Raw genomic sequence first — 22,437 nt, forward strand, 5'->3', positions numbered from 1 at the left:
ATTATTTGTATTGAAGCTACCTCTGTGTGTGTGTATGTGTGTGTGTGTGTGTGTGTGTGTGTGTGTGTGTGTGTGTGTCGGTGGGAATTGAACCCAGAGGCATTCTACTTCCAAGCCACAACACCAGCCCTGATTTATTTTTATTTTGACACAGTGTCTCTCTAGGTTGATGAAAATTTCACTACTTGCGAAGGCTGTCCTTGAACCTGTGATCTTCCTGTCTCGGCCTCCCAAGTACTGAGATCACAGGCATGTGCCACCATGCCTGGCTTGAGGTTGACTTTTTAAAAGAACATGTAACATTAAATACTTGACCCTACACGGTGGCCTTTTTGAGATATGTTGTCAGCAAAAGAGAAGAGATTAAACCATTTATCATCTTTTCCATAAAAGCATAGCTCAGGCTAAGAAAATGTGAAGGTGTAGCACTGGTTAGGGGCACAACTCACATTTACTTGATGATCTGAACACGAGCCACGTATGGCTTATTTAAGTAGAACAAAAAGGTAGATGGGGTAAGAAGTGACATATTATCAGATTTGCTCCAGATCTTTCAGAATCTTGCTAGGGACTCATGCATCTGTCCCCAACATTATCTTTTCCAGTCCAGGTTGTAGAAACAGTCTTTGTATGACTTTATAGTTTATCTTGGTGCTTGCCTTTCCTCCGAGCCCAAAACTCTGGACAGGAGCTGAACCAGAGCCTGTCCTGAAGGACTCCCTGCCTCTTTGGACCACTGCCTTGTGATTGTGCTCCAATATTGGAAAACCATTCATTGTAAACTAAAAATATTGACCAAGAAGGAATTGGAAATGCAATACCTCATGCATGTGTGATTTTATTTAATTGTTCTAATTACCTTGAGAGGCAGATACGTTAAGCCATTCTACAAATGAGGAAACTGAGGCTCGGGGAGGTTAAGCATTGTGCCTAAGGTGTCACAGCCAACCAGTCTGAGAGCCCTTGATCCATCTGACACACACGCTTTACAGTGGTGAGCTCATGGGCCATTCAAGGAACTGCTGCACAGACTGCCCAGGAAGAAAATCTCTTTATCTCTCTCTTCCCACACTGAAGTATACATTACACAGGATCATATTTTGGTAAATAGGATTAAATAGCAATTAGTAGATCAAAAATAAAAAAGTAGCCGGGCATGGGGGCGCACGCTTGTAATCCTTGCGCTTGGGAGGCTGAGACAGGAGGATCGCACAGGTTCGAAGCCAGACTCGGCTACTTGGTGAGACTCTATTTCCAAATAAAATATAAAATAGGTTTGGGAGTATACCTTGGAGGTAGAAAGCCTCTCAGTTCCATCCCTAGTACCACCAGAATAAATAAATAAATAAATAATAAATAGTATATGTATATTAAGTTTTTGCTAGGTAATGGATATATATATATATATATGTGTGTGTGTGTGTATCAAAATATAAATATATATATATATATAGTGGATCAAATATAAATATATATAGTGGATCAAAATCATAAAAGTATATGTACATTAAGTTTTTACTAGGTAATGGAGCCAAATGGTAATATATATTATCATTTATATATATGGAGAGAGAGAGAGAGATTGATGAAAATATATCAAGCCATTCAACAAATAAGAAACTTAGGGTTCAGAGAAATTATACATCTAGTTACCCTATACAAATTGTCATTCAGGGGTTCTGAGAACTTTAGGACTACCGCCTACTTATCATTTGCTTCAGATAATAGAGCTCATTGGAATTAAAATATATGCAGAATGTTTTCACCTCACTTTCTTCTCTGCCTTTGGATTTTGTTGGGATGCGGGAAAGGAGTTGGATGCAGATCTCTTGATCATTACATTTATTCATTGCACAAATTGATATTTTTTCTGTGTCAAACCCTTGCTGGACCAGTCAACAATCTGTCACTCTTCATCACTTTTCTGGTTTCAAGCTGCTTCCTATGTTGCCTCATATTATCATCTGGAGCAAGAACTTAGAAATAATGGTGTTCGCCGGGCGTGGTGGCGCACGCTTGTAATCCCCGCGCTTGGGAGGCGGAGACAGGAGGATCGCGCAGGTTCGAAGCCAGCCGTGCTGGCTTTAAGAGACCCTGTTTCTAAAAATAAAAAGTATAAAAAATAGGTCTGGGAGTGTAGCCCGGAGGTAGAAGGGCTTCCAGGAACTCCAGTACCACCAAAAAAAAGAAAGAAAGAAAGAAAGAAAGAAAGAAAGAAAGAAAGAAAGAAAGAAAGAAAGAAAGAGAAAGAGAGAAAGAAAGAAAGAAAGAAAGAAAGAAAGAAAGAAAGAAAGAAAGAAAGAAAGAAAGAAAAAGAAATAATGGTGTTCTCCATCATGACTTGAATCTGCCAGTTCTGTGTAGCTGCTGATTCACAGCCCCAAGAACTCCCTCTACCTTTGGAAAGAGACTACATGGGGTTTAATGAATCTGCTCTAAGGAAAAGAATATATCAAATTATTCCGTGATACAAACTGGTGACCAGATCAAAAAAAGGCATGGCAGTGCCTATGTTTTCTTTGGGGGGAAACCAGCTGCCACATTAATGACACTCAAGCATCCTTTGGAGAAGCCCATGTGGCAAAGAACTGAGGCCTTCTGTCAACAGCCTGAAGACGAATCATCACGGGACTGACTCCCAGCCCTGATGTGGCCTTAGATGGAGCAGCCCCCATTGACAGCAAAGTCGCAAGGGCTCCTGAGCCAAAGCCACCCAGCTATGCCTCTGCCCAGTTCCTACACCATACAGACCAGGAGATCACAAATGTTTTAAGTTTTAAGCCATTTACTCTGGGAGAAATTTATTAATCATAGCCAGTAGATAACTGACACACTTTCCAAGAGCCCTCTGTACTATTGTCCTTCTGGTGACAGCCACTCATAAGAGGTACAGTTCTTCAGGGGGTTTGAGCCTGGGCTTAGAGAAACTGCACGGTCCTTAATCTATATAATCTGTGCAACATTTAAATCATACACCCAGGCTTCCACTGCTAGAGAATTGTAATAGGTCTGGGACACAATCCAAGCATCTGTGTTTAACTAAACAATTTTTAAAAAAGAAACCTATTCAAGGGTTTCTGAGAAATACTCCTGATTAAGAACCTCTGTGGACTTTTTCTTTCTTTCTTTCTTTTACTATAAAAAGCCATAGGCCTCTCTGTTCTGTTTTCTGGGTTCTTTTTTGAGGACTGGCTGGAGGGAGCTGAGTTCACCACTCAGCATGGCCACCTCAACCATTAAAAACCTGGAAGATGGCCAAGCTCAGTGCTTTTTCTTATGAACCTAAGGCAGCCTTTCTCAAATTTGAAATGCATCAGTTTTACCTGGAAGGTGATTGCTGGGCCCCAGCCCCAGTATTGCTAATTAAATAGATCTTAGAAGGGAACGGCTAATGTGCTTTTCTGATAAGTTTTCACGTGATATGGGTGCTGCTGGTCTGTGGTCACACTTGCAGAACTACTACTATTAAGGATGGGACCAAGTACTTAAACGTTGCCTCCAAAAAAATCAGGATTTTCTTTATGCTTCAGGCAACAATCACAGTGAATTGGTCAGCTTCTCTTTACTGTAATCAAAACACCTAACATAAAACACCTTAAAGGGAGAAAGATTCATTTGGGCTTATGGTGTCAGATCATGGTCTCCTGGCTGCATTGCTTTGCACCTGAGGTGAAGCAGAACATCCTGGCAGAAGAGTGTGCAGAGAAGGGCTGCTCGGCTCATGGCAGGCAGACAGGTGTATGTGTGTGTGTGTGTGTGTGTGTGTGTGTGTGTGTGTGTGTGTGTGAGAGAGAGAGAGAGAGAGAGAGAGAGAGAGAGAGAGAGAAGAGCAAACAGTAAATAACCTTTGACACATGCCTCCAGCAATCTACTTCCTTCAACTAAGTTCAACCTCCTACAGTTCTCACCATACCCTAAGAATTTCTTCAGCTTTGGTTAATGGATTAATCCACTGATAAAGTCAGAGCCCTCATGACCCAATCATGGGGAGGCTTCTCAAAAGTTCCCCCTCTGAACATCACTGCACTGGGGACCAAGCCTTCAATAAATGCATCTTTAGAGAGCATTCTAAATTCAAACCATAACACACAGCAAATGAAAAGAAACAAGAATTCATCCATGGTGCCTGTCCCTGGATGGGAGGACAGAAGGGACTTCTGTGATGCTCATAATTTAGCATTTCTTGATCTGAGTGATAGTTACACGACCATATTTCCTTTGCCAAAACACATTTGAGGTGACGAATTTTTCTGTGCATTTTTCTGTTTGTTTGTTATATTTTAGATGTTTACTTAAAATTCATAATAATGCTACTTTCAAAACTTGAAAGAAATGGGCCCCTACTTTATCAGACTATATCTCTGTCTACAAGTCTTTTGTTTTTTTTCTCTTGGAAGCATGCTGGTAACCCAACAAACAAAATATTCTTTAGTTTTTGCTGGTGTCTGTGTGTGTGTATGTGTATGCATCTGTGTGTATGTGTGTATGTGTGTGTGTGTGTGTGTGTGTGTGTGAGAGAGAGAGAGAGAGAGAGAGAGAGAGAGAGAGAGAGAGAGAGAGAGAGAATATGAATGAGAGAGAGAGATGGAGGGAGAGACACAGACCTGGGGAATTGCTGCTTTCCAGTCTCTCCTTTCTTTAAAAACAAACCTGGGTTTCCAAATCAAAGGTTGCAAAGGAAGCATTTGCATGTTTTAATTTCCTAGAATAATTAATATTGGCAGAATAATTTGAAAAGCAAGCTGAACTCTCTTTAATGCCTTTTGAGGATTCTAGTTTGCATTCTGTTTAGGAAACTTGATTGAAGGGTAAGTACTCAGGGAAGGAAGGAAAGCTCACCCTAGATTCACTGCCCATTTCTTTAAGAAGTATCTAAGAGGCAAGAGATTTCTTTTCTTCTACATGAAGATGAATGCCACCTACAGAATTCCCTGTTTTATTAGGTAAAACCGTCAGTGTGTCTGAGGAGACTTGTTTTGCAAACTTCTTACGAAACATGCTAATTATTGCTAAAACTCCTCTAGAGACATCCCACTTTCCAAATTATTCCTTTTCCACAATTTAAGTTTCAGACTTGAAGAGCTTACTCTTAAAGGTTGGTTTCAAATGTTAATGAGGCCAGGTTGCTTGGGACTCCCAACTTGCAGGTGATCTACAGAATTGTTATTTTGCAACTCAGGAGCTAAAGAGGACATACTGGGAATAATTGTTGACATTGAATACGGGACCTTACACCTCTGCAGAAGATAGCGAATATACCCCGCTTGGGACAATGTCCAGTCTAAAGCAGGAAAGTCATGATGCAACATTTGAATCCAAAGTTTCTGAACCTACCTAACATGGGTTCGAATCCCAGCATTGCCAACTAAGTGATCTCTAGTAAATTACTTCTTTCTCTTCTTCTAAATGTCAACTGTTTTCTTTTGTTAAATGTGGTTAATAATAATAATCACAGGACTATTGGGAACATTACATATAATAATTTAATTTAAAACTTTGCCTGGCTGGTACATAGTAAATTCTCAATGAATGTAGCGTAATTTTCAAAGGACGAATGGAAATTAATAAATGGATAATTTAATTCAGTTTTGAGTCCTTTTTTTTTTTTTTTTGGTACTGGGGTTGGAACTCAGAGGCATTCTATCTCCGAGATATACCCCCAACCCTATTTTTTATTTTTTATTTTGAAACAGGGTCTCACTGAGTTACAGAGGCTAAGTAGCTGAGGCTGTCGGTGAATTGAAATCCTCCTGTCTCAGCCTCCCAAATGCTGGAATTATAAGCGTGCACCATAACGCCCAACTTGCTTATATTTTTTAACATGAACATGAATGAACACATGATATTTATTTATAATATATATAGATATTTATATGTTATAGTATATTTAGATATAGATATATTTATTTATTATATATATAGAGAGAGATGGATAAATAAGAGGTTATCTTCTACATGAAAACAAATGTCACCTACAGAATTCCCTGTTTTATCAGGTAAAACTCCCATAATGAAAAAATAGTTTTTTCAAGATTCTAGAGATAGAGAATAGGTGAGTAGCAGCCATGAGCCGGGGATGGGGAGAGATGTGCTTTTAAAAAGGGGTAGTTGTCCGGGCGTGGTGGCGCACGTTTGTAATCCCCGTGCTTGGGAGGCGGAGACAGAAGGATCGTGCAGGTTCGAAGCCAGGTGCGCTGGCTTAAGAGACCCTGTTTCCAAATAAAAATATAAAAAAAAAAATCGGTCTGAAAGTGTAGCCCAGAGGTAGAAGGGTTTCCAGGAACCCCAGTACCACCAAAAATAAAAAGTAAAATAAATAAAAAATAAAAAAAGGACTAGTTGAAAGGAGATCTTTCTGGAGAAATAGTTCTATATCTTTATTGCAGTTTGTTTATATAAATCTACACATGGTAAAATGGCAAAGAACTACACAGTGTGCCAGTGCTGGCTCCCTGGTTTTGATATTATAGTATATCAAAAACAACTCTCAGGGGGAGCTGAGTAGAGTGCATATTGGGCCTCTTTTTACTATTTGTGCAACTTTATGTTAATCTATAATTTCTTCAAAATCAAAAGTTAAAAATAAAATTTTCTTGTCTAGAACTTCCTCCTTTTATAACGAGAGTAATCAGATTTCTTGCTCTGTTTTTCAAGTGATCCGTTTTGAGTTTTGGCCTAAGCTTTCATGTTTGGCTTTAAATATAATACTTAGCACATCTCTTTCTCCACTATTATCCATTCCTGAGCTAATTCAGTTCTTTGCACAGAAGGCCAAAGATTAAGTGGTGGGTAAATGTATCATAGACAAGGTTTCTAAAGAATACAAAGTTTGAGTTAGGGATGGTGGCATATGCCTAAAATCTCAGTATTCAGGATGTTGAGACAGGAGGATTATAGGTTTGAAGCTAGCCTCAGCAAATTAGAGAGACCTCAACAACTTAGCAAGACCCTGGTCTGGAGCCAGTGGGCCGGGCCTGGAGCCTGCCATGGGGGGGAGGCCAGGTCAGGAGCCAGCGGGTGGGCCCAGAGCCTCCTGGGCAGTGAGGCCGGGTCTGGAGCCAGAGGGCCTGGCCGGAGCCTGTTGCATGGCAGGCCTGGAACTGGGGCCTGCTCCACAGCAAAGGGCCAGCGGGTTTCTTCAACTGTGTGGCCAGGAAGCAATAGAAACTGCCACTGCTTCACCTAATCTCTTAGCAGATTTCCAGATCCAAGTGACCTCTATTTAAGAAAAAATTGGTTGTGAGTGGATCATCCTGTCAAAGTTACCTTCTAGCTTTTAGGTTTTCAGTAAGTGGGAATAGGTGTGGAGAAATAGGAGCTCTAATACATGGTTAGTGGGAATGCAAGTTGGTGCAACCACTTTGGAGAACAGTATAGAAGATCTTCATAAGAAGGAAAATGAACTTACCATATGATCCAGCAATACCACCTCTTGGTATCTACCAAAAAGAATGAAAACCAAAATACCCAACTAATGCATGAACAACCATGTTCACAGCTACACAGTTCACCATTGCCAAACTGTGGAACCAGCCAAGATGTCCTTCAACGGATGAGTGAATTTGAAAAGTATAGGATATGTACACAATGGAATTTTGCCCAGCCATAAGGGAGAACAAATTTATGACATTTACAGTGAAATGTCATAAAAAATCACAAATCAGATGCTTTTCTTAAAGTGCAAAATATTAGGGAGGTATGGGTAACAGGAGGAACTCTAGATGAAGAAGGGAGCCTATAGAGGAATAATGAAGGTGACATATCTGAGGGGATAAGAGGGAGGATAAGGGAAACTTTTTAAAGAACATGATGTACTTAAACATATCAAAGTCAATCAGGAAGCCACGTATAGATAGGAGAGAGGGGGAGAGAAGGGGTTAGAGATTGAGTAGGGGCTGGTGATATGTGCATGTATATCTCCAAAAGTTTTTTATCCCATTAAGATATATGACTACAATGCACCAATAAAAATTTATTTAAAAATGAAAGGGGCTGGGAGTATAGCTTGGAGGTACAATGTCCTGGGGTTTAATCCTCAGCACAAACATATCAAAGTCAATCACTAAGCCAAACATGAGAAGGAGAGGGTGGGGAGAGAATGGGATGTGAATTGGAGGAGGGCCAAATGAGTGGTGTGTGCATGAATCCATCTACCATCTTGTACCTTATTAAGATTTATAACTACAGTGTACCAATAAAAATTTTTAAAAATTAAAAAATTTTAAATATGCTGTAAAAATCTCAACTACAAATGCTCTGTCCATCCAGTAGTGATGTAGACATTTCCAACTTTTCAAGTGCTCATTCAGAGTCTGGTGCTCAGGTCCAGGATTTCAAATGCCCATCTCCTGGACTTATTCGTGTAGTGTTAAGAGTTTTCAGGCCCTATATAAATATCAAACAAGATCATGAAAACACTGTAACTCAGGCTACCAATTGTGTGGAAATAAGAGGTTACTTTTAATAAAAAGAATACAAAGTTTGGTTCTTTTTTCTAAAATATGCTCAATTGAGTAACAATGGACAATGGAATTAAAAACACGGCTAGATATTTCAGTGAAATTCCAGCAGCAGTAGTCATGTAAGTATATTATTAATATCCTTCATGAGTTGAATTGGTATCAGGCAATAGTTCGGAGGTCTTGTTAAGGTATTGCTAATAAGCCAATCAGCTGAATAACAAGGAAAGCAGACATTGTTAATCCAGGTGATTTGGTGGTTGAACCACCATGTTCCTAGTACATAGACCATGCCTGGGAAATCAATAAATAAGATGAATGAATAAAATAATGATGGGACTATTAAAGTGAATTGTAAGAAACTGACACAATCTAAATAAAGAGTGTCAAATTCGCTGGGCTTGGTGAGGCAGGTCTTGACAGAGCATGATCTGCCAGGGAACCTGCTAACTCCTCTCTTTGCTTCCCCAGGCAGCTTGAAATCCACTCTCCAGATGCTAAGCACACGGTGATCCTAAGGAGCAAGGACTCAGCCACTGCCCAGGCCTGGTTCAGTGCCATCCATGCCAACGTGAGTGACCTGGTGACCCGAGCAATTGCTGAGGCCCGAGAGCAGCTGGGAAAAACGGGCATTGCTGGGAGCAGAGAGATCCGGCATCTCGGCTGGCTTGCAGAAAAGGTAAGGAAACCGTCTCCATCTCTCATTCACCCAGCATCCCCCAGTAGTTTTGTAACCACTGACATTATCTAATTCACAGGCTGATCTCTTGCAAACTGCTTGGATTCCTTGTCTGTTGAAACAGACTGCATGCCTTCTGCATTATATAGAGAGTATGTCTTGATCAGTGTGGATTTTCCAACATATAGTCAAATATGTGACAAATGGCATGTGGCCACTAACTGTCGAATGGATGAATGAGCAAGGTGACGAATCGTTTGATTTTCTTGCTGATGTGTGAAGGGCAGGGAAAAGTAACTCATAATGCAGTCATTGCCTTAGGAGGCAAGGAAATTGAAATCCTTGCCTAAAACGGTTTTGTGTGGTGTTTGATGAGCCTGCTCATCAATTAATTACACAGGTCCGTTCAGGTTGAGTGAATGATACAGGTGTAAAGGAGAGTGATGATAAGAACAGCAGGGATTGCTTGAGCATCTACTAAGTGCTGACGTTTTCATATGTCATTGTGTGTTTTATTTTTTTTGGACTTTTGAGCCATCCAGTTCTAAACGTCATTATTGATAAACACCTAGGCCAGAGTGGAGAAGGGTGTGTTTACAATAAACAGAGAGGTCACCTACGTCTCTGGTAGTGCAGCTGCTGTGGAAGACTGTATCACATTAACGCTGTCACTCTGATTTCTTTACTCAAGGTACGGGATATGTTGGCATGGTAAAACTCACTTTGTGACCATCCTTTAAGGGTCGCCTCTTTTCTTCACTTCAAAGGATTGAGCCTTTGTCATTGTTTTTATACCTGATTGCTGTCCCTTGAACTTGACCTTGAGTCCTCAGGAACATTGGGCTTTTGGGATGGTTCTCCTGCCCAGAACTTGCATTCTAATGAGTGGTAAATGAGAATAATGATTGTCACGGTAACAGGTTTCCTGCCAAGGAACCCTGTCATCTGAGAAAGCCCAGTCAAGTAGCACTTGAAATTAAAGCTGAGTGCAGCATTCGGTTCTTTTCCACCATTGTTCTTTGTTTGTGCCATTTCATGCATGGATCTGAGCCACAAAACTCAACACAAAGTGGGGTGTTTGGATTGGTAGCGTCCCATCTCTCCCAGGTGACAGAGAACAGATTAAAGAGACAGTGCAGGTGGTGGGAGAATCAGAATCCACAGTAGCCTTTCCTGAGTGTGTGTCAAGGCTCTTGATGAAAACAACACCATAAACCTGGGTGATCGATGGATCTTTAAAGGCACAGTCTTTAACTCTCTACTTCTTACTCTCTCCAAATATGTATATTTTTAGGAGAATGCCTATTAGTTAGGAATCTTGCAATTTCTCAACTCAATTTAGCTTGAGCCAAGGGAGATTTACAGCTTCTGATAACTACACTATCAAATAATAATCTTCAGGCATGCTCAGATCCAGGGACTCAAACAATGCTTTTAGATATGCCTCCATCTCTTTCGTCCTCTATTTCCTTTACTCTCAATCAAACCCTCTCTACTTGTTTTAATTTTTCATACCTTTTACTGACTAAGGGAGCAGAGGCCTCTTTGCTCTAGTCATTCTAACATAAGTCCTGAGATTGCATTTAATTCAACTTACTTAAATCATCTGTGGAGCTCTAGTAGGTACTGAGACCAGCCTCACCTAAGATCCGTAGACTAAGAGGAGAGGTGTGTGGTTATTGAATAGAAACACAGGATGCTCTACAAGAAAAGGATTGGACCGATACTAGAGATGTAAAGGCGACAGACATTCACCATAGAAGGACAAGGGCAGAAGTTGATTGTAATGAAAATTTCCCTGCTTGATTAAAGTGCAGAGTGGACCTGAATAGTCCTAGAAGTGGAGATGTAGTGTATCTTCAGGGTCCTGGCAGTAGATGGATGGGAAACTCCAAGGGAATGCTTGGAAATAACTTCATGCAGGGATAGTTCATAAAGCATAGCCAAGGTAAGGTCAAGCAATAAGAGATGGAGAAGCATTCGAGTTAACAATGAGAGACCACTACCATGCATGGCCTGAGAGGGCCAAGGGAAGGGGCAGTTAACTGAAACCAGTGAGCCTCAAAGCTGAAGAAAAGATCCTTGTATTCCCCACTGTGGTTTTTGGGAGAGAAACACAGCCCCTGCCAACCCTGGCCCTATTGGTGTCTTTCAATGGCTGAGGCCGACTGAGTACCATAGGCAAGGGAGCCCCAGGGATGCATGCCATTAAGGTGACCACAGTACAAGGTGGGGAAGGGTAGAGACCAGATCTGAAGGGGCCTGGAGCGCTGTCCAACACACATATCCCTTCCCTTCCAAGGGGCCAAAATGCTCTCTTGTCTTTAAAAGAAAGCTGTTTAAAATCATTATCCTTAAGGCAGTTGAAAATGCCATTGTATCATTCGTAGTGATTTTTTTAGAGATTATGTTTTTTCCCTTATTAACCATATTATTGTTGGAGTATATGGGGGCAAAGAAAGCATGGCATGATGGCAGGGAACAGGCTTTATTTAGGAAGAAAAACTGTGAGGAGGTATCTGACCAGGGAGAGAGCCCACAAGAGTCAGAAAGCCTACCTCTTTACAGGCTAGGGGCTTTTATGGGGAAAGGAATTGGGAGGGAGGGTAGAAAGTAGTCATGTAAGCCACTGGTTGGTGAGCTTGTGGCCAGGTTATCTTGTGGTAGGGCAGTGGCCAGGGGGCATTTCTCTTTCTTTGTTTCTTTCTTCATAGTCTCCTCTGGCATGACCTCATGGCCAGACCTCACAGTGCCCCTAATTATGTCTTTTGTTTATCCCAAATTATTAAAAGACCCATTAGTAGATATTACCAGGGAACAATAATAAAGGCATTTAAAAAGTGCTTTCTGTTTTAGACATGTTATTGTATTGATGATGCAATTTTAGATAATCATTACAGATGACTCCTTAAGTATTCTAAGTAGTGTATCACGAGAGCATTAATGACTTATTATGAACCATTATTAGAAACAAGAGCGTCCTTCTCTGCCTTCATCTTCAAACTTCTCAGAGGATTACCATAGATCAGGTTGAAGGGAACAAATTCAAACTGGAATTTCTTTTGAATAAATATTTAATACTGAATTCTATCGTGGAGACATATGAATGGTTTTTAGCCAAATGTTACGATGAATGGCAAATCCTTAATACTGTGCCTTTCATATATTATCACAAATATCAGTGAAATTGCTTGGTATTTGTAAAGATATAAAATGTGATTTTATATATGTATCCAGATGTAATTTGCCTTAAGCTAATGTCCTTTTGTCTTCCTGGACTGTTAAGCTTTGATTTTGTAGGTGAGTAATAGGAACCATGTGACAAGACTGTCCAGATTATATTTAATTTCAAGTTTTTAGAAATGGAGTTTACCTAAACTAAAAGAACAAGGGCATTGGCCTCCTTTTTTTTTTTTTTTTTTTTTTTGGTGGTGGTACTGTGGATGGAACCCTTCTTCTACCTCTGGGCTATACTTCCAGACCTATTTTATATTTTTTTATTTGGAAACAGTGTCTCTTAAGCCAGCAAGACTGGCTTCGCACCATGCCCAGCAGACCTCCTCTTTAAAATCCTGTTCAGTGTACATTCTAAAACCTCCTTGACACTATGCAGGATGTAAACAGTGTTAGCATTATTCTTGTCTGTGAGATGGTCTGAATGGTTGAAGATGGTTCCTGAGAAATAATATAATTTCAAGGAACTTGAGAGAGTCCGCTGCATTCTAAGAGAAAGTCTGCTACACTACTGGACAGAAGAAAAATAAGAGAAGATCAGGTTCTGCATTAGTACAGCCTGGAGGGAGGCCACAGGCAGGCCAGAGGCTGGTCTGCAGGTGAGGGTCCATCTTGAAGGAAGACGATGAGCCTGTCTACCCTAGCCCCAAATGGCACCCAGTTACGGAAGACCATGAAACCTGGACAGAATGGTTTAAACTTGCCTTGGTGGACAGTAGGGAGCCTTCCTATACAAAAATCAAAAAGGAAAGAACTTAGAGGTGATCTAACTCAAGCTCTTCTTCCTAAAGATGAGGAATCTAAGCCCTTGAGAATGGAAGATGTTTTATCTCAAGTCAAATTCAGAATTAGAATGCAGAAATCACTAAAAAGCAGAACACTGCTGTGGTATTATTACTTCTTTTAATTTTCGAAAGAGCCTCCTGCAGCTCATCTACCCTAGTCACTTTTTTTCCTTTCCTTGAGCTGCAGGAGGTTTTCTTTGGACTATGCAGTGACAAGGTTGGTGCAAGCCTGGAACAAGTCCATTTTATTTATTTCTATGACCTCTGGGTCCTGTGAGCCCCACTAGTGACAGCCTGGCTCTGTTGCTCATGGAGACTTGTGCACACAATGAAAATCCTTTCCCACATCATATTAATCTCAAATTTCTTAACCCTCTGCAAGTCCCAATCTGGCCTACAGGCCCATCAATACTAATTCCTACCTGGAATTATAAAATGCCTCAAGCCCCAAACACATTTTTCCATCCTAGTCTTTGGTCTTTTTACAGTTATTATCTGTGCATTGAGGAATTTTTAATGGTCCAGTTTCAGATAAGGGGGAAAACAAGCTAAGTTCTGACTCTGGCTAGCTACATAGAAAAACAATGATGGACAGGGACATGGCAGGATTGTGGGATTCTGTTTCATGATCCCTTCCTGGGGCATCACCTTTTGTTTTACTTTGGTATTTCCATTTGCAAATGATTTCTTGTCAGGTTAAAAATGCAAAACCACAACACAGCAAAGCAAAGAAAAACCCACTCAGGAGCTCTGAGATGCAGTTGGGTTGTCAGCCTTACCCATTTTTCCATTTCTGATTCTCTCAAAGGGAACATTTATATAGCCAGGCCTCCTGTCATGTTATTGCAGGAAGGACACTGACTGACAATTTACATCGTGTGCTTAGTCTGTTTCTGGCAATGTGCTTTAGTAATTCCAATAATCCTATGAGGTAACCTTGGAGAATCTGAGTCACATTTCCAAGATCACTCCTGTAGTATGTGGCCTTCTTTTCCTAACTCCAAAGCCTAGCAGTTTCCATAAAGCTGAGCTAACAGAGGCAGAGTAAACAACTGTCTGTATGAGGAAGGCTTCTCAGAGACCACTCTCATACTGGTACCACAGATCAAAAGCAAAGTTCCATCACTACAAAGTGTATCAAAATAATTCAAATTCTTCAGTAACAATCGTGAAAACAAAAGAAGAGCAATATTTACTAATATTTCCTCTTCTCTCTCATCCACATTCATTCTGTATCTTCCATGGTTTCCATTCCTGTTTGGCACAAGAAGGAGAAAATCAAAGAGAGGTGCTCTCCTATCTGTTCATTCCTTTCACTCTTGACAATATGAATTAGATGCCTCTGACTAAGCCCCTTCTTTAATTTTCTGCAAAACAATGCTTCTCACTTCTTTATTTTAATTTTGCACTGTAGAAGTCCAAAGAATAGGCATTACAGAGACTAAAATCATCTTTTCTAGGAAAGGCCAAAAAAAAATTGTGTATATATACACAACGTACCCAGAGCTGGCCTTGCTTTGCACATTCCTGTTACCCACAAATTTTAGTGGCTATGGTATTTCAAGTGTGAATAACTTCACAATTACAAACTGTGCTGCTAGCTCCTCACTCAACAAATCACTGTGTAGATAACAGAATGTACATCGTGACCAGTGACCAATCACATCCCTTCTCTCAGTAAATCCACACACAGACAGCAGAGTGTCCAGTCATCTTTCCTTCCTGTCTCCCAATAATAAATCCCTATGACCTTTAATCAGAATGGGTAACACAGAGAGGAAGTTGTCCAACAAAGATGACAGTATAGTAAGGATAAGGGATAATGCTGGAGATGAAATTTGAATCAAATGTTGATAGATTTATCTGATGGTGCAAAGATTGGCATTCCATTAGGCAGCCAAAACTTAATGACGGTGAGTTCACAACCACAGGTGAAGAGAGTAGCTGTGACCAGAAGAGGAAGAGAACCCATAGGAAGTGATGCCAGGGAAGACTTCACATCCAAGGAAGTCTCACAGATATTTCACACTATCGTAAGTGAAGAGGACTGTGTTGCTAGCTGATTCAAACTCATAAAGGGCATGATAGCTTTGTCAGGGCACAGAAAACATGCTAGTTCTGAGTTGTATGAGGCAAAGGAGGTGTTAAGCTCCATCGGAGCCTGCCGTGAGGCAAGGCTGGTGCTGGGGCCTCCAAGGCCAGGATAAGAGCCAGCCAAGGGGTTAGGCCGGTGCTGGAGCCAATGGCTGGCATTGGAGCCTGCCGTGAGGCAAGGCTGGTGCTGAGGCCTCTGAGGCCGGGATCGGAGCCTGCCGAGGGGTTAGGCCTGCTGAGGGGTTAGGCCGGGACCAGCAGCGGTCATCAGAGCCCTCCGTAAGGCAAGGCTGCTACTGAGGCCTCTGAGGCTGGGTCGGAGCCTGCTGAGGGGTTAGACCGGGGCTGGGACCAGCGAGCCATCATCGGAGCCTGCCGTGAGGCAAGGCTGGTGCTGGGGCCTCCGAGGCCAGGACCGGAAACAGCTAAGGGGTTAGGCCGGTGCCAGGGCCAGCAAGGCTGGGATCGGAGCTCACCATGAGGCAAGGCCGGTGCTGGGGCCTCCGAGGCTGGGATCGGAGCCTGCCGAGGGGTTAGGCCGATGCCGGGGCCAACGGCCGGCATCAGAGCCTGACAGGAGGCAAGGCCGCAACTGGGGCCTCCAAGGCTGGGATCAGAGCCTGCCAAGGGGTTAGGCCAGTACCGGGACCAGCAGCCAGCATCAGAGCCTTCCATGAGGCAAGGCCACTGCTGGGGCCTCCGAGGCCGGGATTGGAGCCAGCTGAGGGGTTAGTCTGGAGTTGGGGCCAGCGAGACCAGAATCGGGGCCTCCCATGAGGCAAGGCCGCTGCTTGAGCCAGCAAGGTCTAGATCAGTCCACTGGGTAGCCAGGCCACTATTGGGGCCGTCAAGAGTGGGATCTGTACTTGCAACCTGGCATGCACAGAGAAATATCGCAGAAAATAAAAATCAGATGCTTCCCCTAATCAGCAATAACTAGGAAGAAAGGGGCAACAGGAAGAAGTCGAGCTATAGAAAGGGCCCTATAGTGAAGCAACTAAGGTGACCAATCAAAGGGTATGGAATAGGGGAGGATGGAGCCTCTTTAAAACGCAGGAGGTACATAAACAAATGTATCAAAGTTAATCACAAAACAAGCATGAGGGAGGGGGAGGAAATGAGATGGGGGCTGGATGAGGGTTAATTGAATGATGTGTGCTTGTATATCCTCTCAAGTCTTGTACTCCAATGTGATTGATATATGACTACAATGCACCAATTTAAAAAAAAACCAAAGTACTCTTGATCCATTTTTTTACAAAGAAATAAAGCATTTTAATTCCCACTCTAATGTTTTACTTTGTAGATTGCTAAGTAAATAATAATTTTACAATATTTTTTATTTCCTTACATATTTATAACTGGCAATAAGACAGTTGTAACATTTCGATTAAAAAATTTTATATTTTTATTTCTGCATTGTAATTATACGTCATATTGAGACTCAAAATGACACATTATTCATACATGCATAGGTTTTCCTCAACAGCCCAACCCTCTCCCCACTTCTCCTTCTCCATTGTGAGATTGGTAGTGATACCTTCATATATGGTCATGACTTTATCTGCACTGTTTCTTTCTTCAAGCCTTATTTTCCCCTCCTCACCTCCCTCTTGCCAACACCTTCCACTATTCTATCGTTGTCTCTCTTCATTTATATGAAGTCCCTTTTTTCCCCCAATTGTTTCTCCAGTTTCCATATATGAGAGAAAACACAGGATCCTTGGCTTTCAGAAAGAGTTTTATTTAACTTAGCATAATATTTCCAGTTGCATCTATTTTCCTGAAAATCACATAATTTTGTTCTTCTTTATGGCTGAGTAAAATGTCTCCGTGTGTATATACCACATTTTCTTTCTCCATTCATCTGTTGAGGGATACCTAGGTTGGTTCCATAACTTGGCTACTGTGAATCGTGCTGATATGCACATAGGTAGGTGTGTATCACAATAACACTCTAACCTTAATTCTTCTAGAAAGATACCAAGGAGTGGTTTAGCTGCATCACATGGTGGTTCCTAATTTTTTAAAGGTCATGGGATAACCCTGATTTTTCCAACTGGTTGTTAAAATCACTTAGTGTGGTTTCAGCTTTCATAGTCATTTTTATAAGCTGGCACTTTGTGCAAAAAGGCAAGACTGCCTCTCTTTTGACCCTACTAGCTCTCTCTACCTATCTACCATCTACATACATATCTATCATATATCTTTCTGTTTAATTTATCTTATTTATCCATTCACCCATCTATCCATTCATATCTACTTATCTATGAAAACATATAGATCTTTCCTCTTTTCTCACATAATTTGTATCACCATTAGTCTTCAGTTCCAACAGTAATGATTTATTCACTTCTCCCCCCAAATTTCCAGATAAGTATTAATAACCTGATAACTTAGTTCGCTAGGTGTAATGCCCAGCTACATTAAAAGAATCTCAGGTGTGAAGGTAAAATATCCCTTGCCTGAGTAAAGCAGGCTGCTGATAATCAAGTTCTTGACAGTTTAATTAATGGAATGATATTTCTGGAATCTCTAAATATATCAGCTCTACCATCTGCCTAAAAATCACCGAAGTCAGAATTTCCCACCACTTCTTCTAGGGAAAAAATAGTTTCTGACCTGAGGGAACTCCCATCTGATATGAGCTAGAAATAGAACTACTGTTAAGACTGTTCAGACTACCCCTGGTTTGCATCACCCCTAAATCCAGACTGTTGGTTATGCTAGAAAACACAGACTGTTAATGCAATTAAGTGCTAATAGGCTTGTTGTGTTGCTTTAAAAAGAAGTCATCACATTCCCGAATGAATCACTTCGGAGATGGGACAAGACTGAGGAAAAACCTGGCAACAGCTCGGGCATCTTCCTGTTAGTCTTTTGCTGTGTTTAGATGAAATATACCACTCTGGATTTGATTCATGTTGCCTTCACCTTTCTTTCTCTGAAATAAAACATCAGAATTTTCAAAAGGCAAGGGGTGGGCAGGCGAGTCTCAGGGGCAGCCGGAAGGAAAGTGTAAAAGCGTGCCCACTTTTCTGCATGACTTTGCAGTACAATTGGAATGTGAGTCACTCTCACCAAGGAACAGAAGTCAGTGCTGCCCACTGAGTGGTGGGGGGGTCAGGAACATGTTTCACCCTTGGAGGCTGACCCACACAGCTGCCTGTGGACCTGCTGAGGTCTCTTTGAAGACGGTAGTAGAACTCAAGATAGAAAGATCCCTGTGCCCGGTTGTCTGGCTATTAGATTTTGCTAAACTTAGTTTTACTTTATTGGACATTATAGATTGCCCTTGCTTTAGACAATAGATGTCTCCCGGAAAAGTGGCCTGGCTTTAATAAAGAACAAAGTAATTTTTCTATTTATTTGCATTATTTGATTTTTCGGTCACCTCCTATTCACCCTCTTGCTGAAGGAGATCTGGATTCCCCCACCCAGAGCAGGACACACTGGACAGGATTGACAGCAGTTTATTAGCCATATAGCCTCATGGCCTGGGGGAGGAGAACACCACTCACTATGCAACACCACATGTGAATTGCATCAGGAAGCAGAGTGAGACAGAGAGGCAATTGGAAAGAGACTTTGTAGGAACAAGAACGGGAGGTGACACCAGGTTTCCACTTGGGAGGGGGGAAGGAGGGTATATTTGTTTGGTTAGAGTCTTTTTTGTTTCATATTTGAGCTATACCCCCAGCCCTTTTAATTTTATTTTTATTTTGAAACAGGGTCTTGCTAAGTTTCTGAGGGTCTCACTAAGTTGCTAAGACTGGTCATGAACCTACTATCCTTTTTCAGCCTCCCAAGTACTAAGACTACACACGCTCACCGCCACACCTGGCTGGAGTACTTCTGGGAACTATTATAGAAATAAAACTTATTAGATTGAGAACCAGGTGGAGTCCTTAACCTGGTCCAACTTATATGAGAACTTGGTAGCTGGGAAACATCCCACTGGGTAGGGCACATATTGGAGGAAAGCAGAACTCACTAATGGGTTTTGGGGACTATGTGAAGCCTCACAGTGCTCATCAGACCTTATAATTCATCAATGGCTTAACATTCTTTAGATACAGAGCCTGAGATGGAGATTCTCAGGGAGTGATTTGCTCAGGGGGCTCACAGGAATAGCCTGGAAGGAATGACTGAAACAAAAAAGACAGTGGAGGAGACTGAATTAAGATGTGCTAAAAGCTGTAGCGTGACTCCTCTTGGGGCTCCAGAGTATCAGTGGCACCCAGGGTTCTCCTGCTTTAAACCAAAGGAGCTGTGTTTGTCTACTCATAGAAGCCAGCCATTCTGGGGATCACCTAGAGGTAGAATGAGACCACTATTGTCAGGCAAGGGCAATTCCATCAAGAAGAGTTAAGCTGTGAACAGGCAACATGCACAGCATGTGAAGCTTGGGCATTTGGGTGGGGGTCCAACAATGTCTACCATGACCACTGGTATGCTCTCATGAGGGAGGAAGGTTCAGCACTATGCCTGGAGCATTCAAATGGGAAAGAGGTAATGGTAGTGGCCATTCCTGGGACATGCTGAACTTCTAACCCCACTTGGAAGTATAGTTTTATTTACAACTATGTTCATTCCAATAATTCATCCTGGCATTTACTTGTTCTTCCTCCTTCACAGGGTAGAATTAATTATCTTTTAATGCTTTGAAATTCCCAAGCGTCATTTTCAGAGTCCCGTTGAGTCCTAAACATTTTTTTGATTCGAGCTTTTTATCACTCCTAATAGGAGCAGACTGGGTTACAATATTGCCAATGCAATGCAAATTAACGCACTTCATTTTGCATCTTGAACCTCCCTTGAGTGGGCATTTGTGGGTTATGTAGGCTGAATCAGCTAACTGGTTTATTACATAGGTAAATTTGACATTTTTATATTGATTTTATTTAGCTTTAGGGATAGAAATATGAGTGTACCTAGAGTTCTAGAACCCAACTTAATGACTTCCCTCTGTACATATGACCTGCCTCAAGATGAAAGTGAAGAACTTTATGGAGTCTTAGAGGTCATACAGGATTCTCAGAATTATCCCATTCATTTTTTCCTCATCATGGTTCAGAGAGGGTCTAACATAATCCTTGCAGGCTGGTATTTTTGTTTTTGTTTTTGTTTGTTTGTTTGTTTTATTCAGCTCTATAGTCTCAGTGCCTAGAGAGTGTCTGGGAAATAGCCCCTGTTTGTCAAGTAAACAATGCAATAGATCAGAGGTGCTGGCCAGAACATGGTTCCCTGTTGCAAATAGATAGATACTGTGACACATTCTCTCTGGGAATGAAGTGTAATTTACATCAGGCCTTCAACGCAGATTTTCTGAGGATTGGAAGGAAGAGAGGAGAACCCAGGTACCTGGCTTTCATTTCTGTGTTCTGAACAACTATCCTTTTACGGGGGAAAAAAAATGCTCAGATCATGAACTCTCTGCAATTTAGGGATTCCCTCTCTTGGAAATGTCAAGTGTCTCCATTTTGAGGGAGATGCAGGTGTGACAATGTTTTCATAACTCTTCATGATTTTCTATGAATTTATCATCCATTTAAATGATAATAACACCAGATCAAAAATCAGAAAATGAGAGCTATATGCTCAGCTTGTTGGTCGCAGTGCTGCCCCCAGCAAATACAGCTCAGATACATACCTTACTCATTCTGTGGGCTCTAAGAACCATGAATTCTTATAGAGCTCTAGAGCTGGAAAGGAGAGAGAAAAATTAGACTAGCAATTTTATGGTACTTGATCATAGTTATGCAACCAGTTTGCAATAAATGATAAGGCAAAAACTCACTCTCTCTTTCAGTCCAGGGCATAATTGACTCTAACTGGGTGCACCTCACCATGCATGGAAAGCATTGTCAGAACTATTCAAAATTAAGCAAATACCTGTGCCTGTCATTGCTCATCCACTCTTGGAGAGCTTAGGAGATTTCTAGGGAAGCATCTGGAACTGTGGTGAGCTCAGACATAGGGACAAAAGTTGAGAGTACTTCCTAGAGAGGAAGAGTCAAAAATGGAGGAGAAAAATAAAAAAGAAAAAATTAAAAAAATATGAAAGAGGAAAAGCTGGCAAGGCATCAGAAAGAAGAAGGCAGAAGATGGAAGGAGAGTGGTTTCTGGTCATGGTGATCCACTAGCCAAGGCCTGTTTTGGCCTAATAATTGACAGTTTCCTCCTCTTCCAAAAGGCTTCTATAATAGTCCTTACAATGTACCTCAATGTGCATGTGCATCAGGCTACTGTGACTCACAAAGGATGCAGCTTTCTAGTTCCTCTGTGACCGCACTGCCCTACCTCTCCATATCCCCAGTCCTCACTCTTTCTATTTTTATTCTCTGCTCTGCACACAAACAGACCAAATCATATGTGAACCATAATCTGATTCTCTCAGTTGCAAGTTTCATGCCCTTGTGATTACACTGTGTTTTCCCTAGTCTGTTGTTTACTTATGGTGCTGCTTTATAGCTCATTGATAACCCTAGTGGGTTTAGAAAGAGGGAGAAATGCAAACTAATCCAACTGGATTTTTGTCAGAGGCATTGATCATAACTGTGTTAGCAATTTCCTCCATGAAGATGAAGGTTCTAGGCATATCTTGTTATTTTATGAACTCTTCAGGTGAACACTGACTTGTGTGTGCCTGGATTTCCCAACACACCGAGATAACCTGAGGTCAGTAGTGTCTGCAAGAGGCAGCCATCAGCAGCCTGCTATTTTTTTTTCTGAGCTGGTGCAACAGGAAAACCACAAAGAACAAACCCTTCTATACCTTCAGTGCTTTCCACCAGAACCCTACTAGGAAGGCGCCTGACACTTGTTCTTTGCACTGTTCCAACCACAAACTGGTACCTGATGACCTGATATGCTAATAAACAATTGAATATTGCACCAGTTAGACCAAATCAGAGTAAAATGTGAACTCAATGAAGAATCAAAATATATACTCAACAATAAAACATGGAACATGCCAAGCAGCTGTAAGGACTGGAGCCAACACAGACATGTGTCTTGTGCACAAAAGCTTCTGTGACTGCAGGGGAATGGTTGATATGGAAGAAAATAAATAATTCCATGATAAGTGCTATTAAGGGAATGAATACTGAGTTAAGAGTGGAGGGAGTTGATTTTAGGTATTTACAATGGTCAAGGCAATGGGCTGGAGATACAGAGGTATTTT

The 22,437-nt window shown here is 41.4% G+C and overlaps 1 protein-coding gene across 1 annotated transcript in view; it reads left to right on the top strand.

Annotated features, from left to right (window-relative positions):
- SNTB1 (syntrophin beta 1) overlaps positions 1 to 22,437 on the top strand; it is a gene marked incomplete at both ends in the record, with an annotated part of 240,338 nt that overhangs the window by 147,983 nt on the left and 69,918 nt on the right. Inside the window, one exon of the mRNA XM_080693952.1 lies at positions 8,931 to 9,138. Coding sequence (XP_080550078.1) covers positions 8,931 to 9,138 — 208 coding nt within the window. The remainder of the gene's footprint in view (positions 1 to 8,930; positions 9,139 to 22,437) is intronic.

Source organism: Muscardinus avellanarius (genome assembly GCF_963383645.1).
Source record: "Muscardinus avellanarius genome assembly, chromosome: 4".
Taxonomy (NCBI): Eukaryota; Metazoa; Chordata; class Mammalia; order Rodentia; family Gliridae; genus Muscardinus; species Muscardinus avellanarius.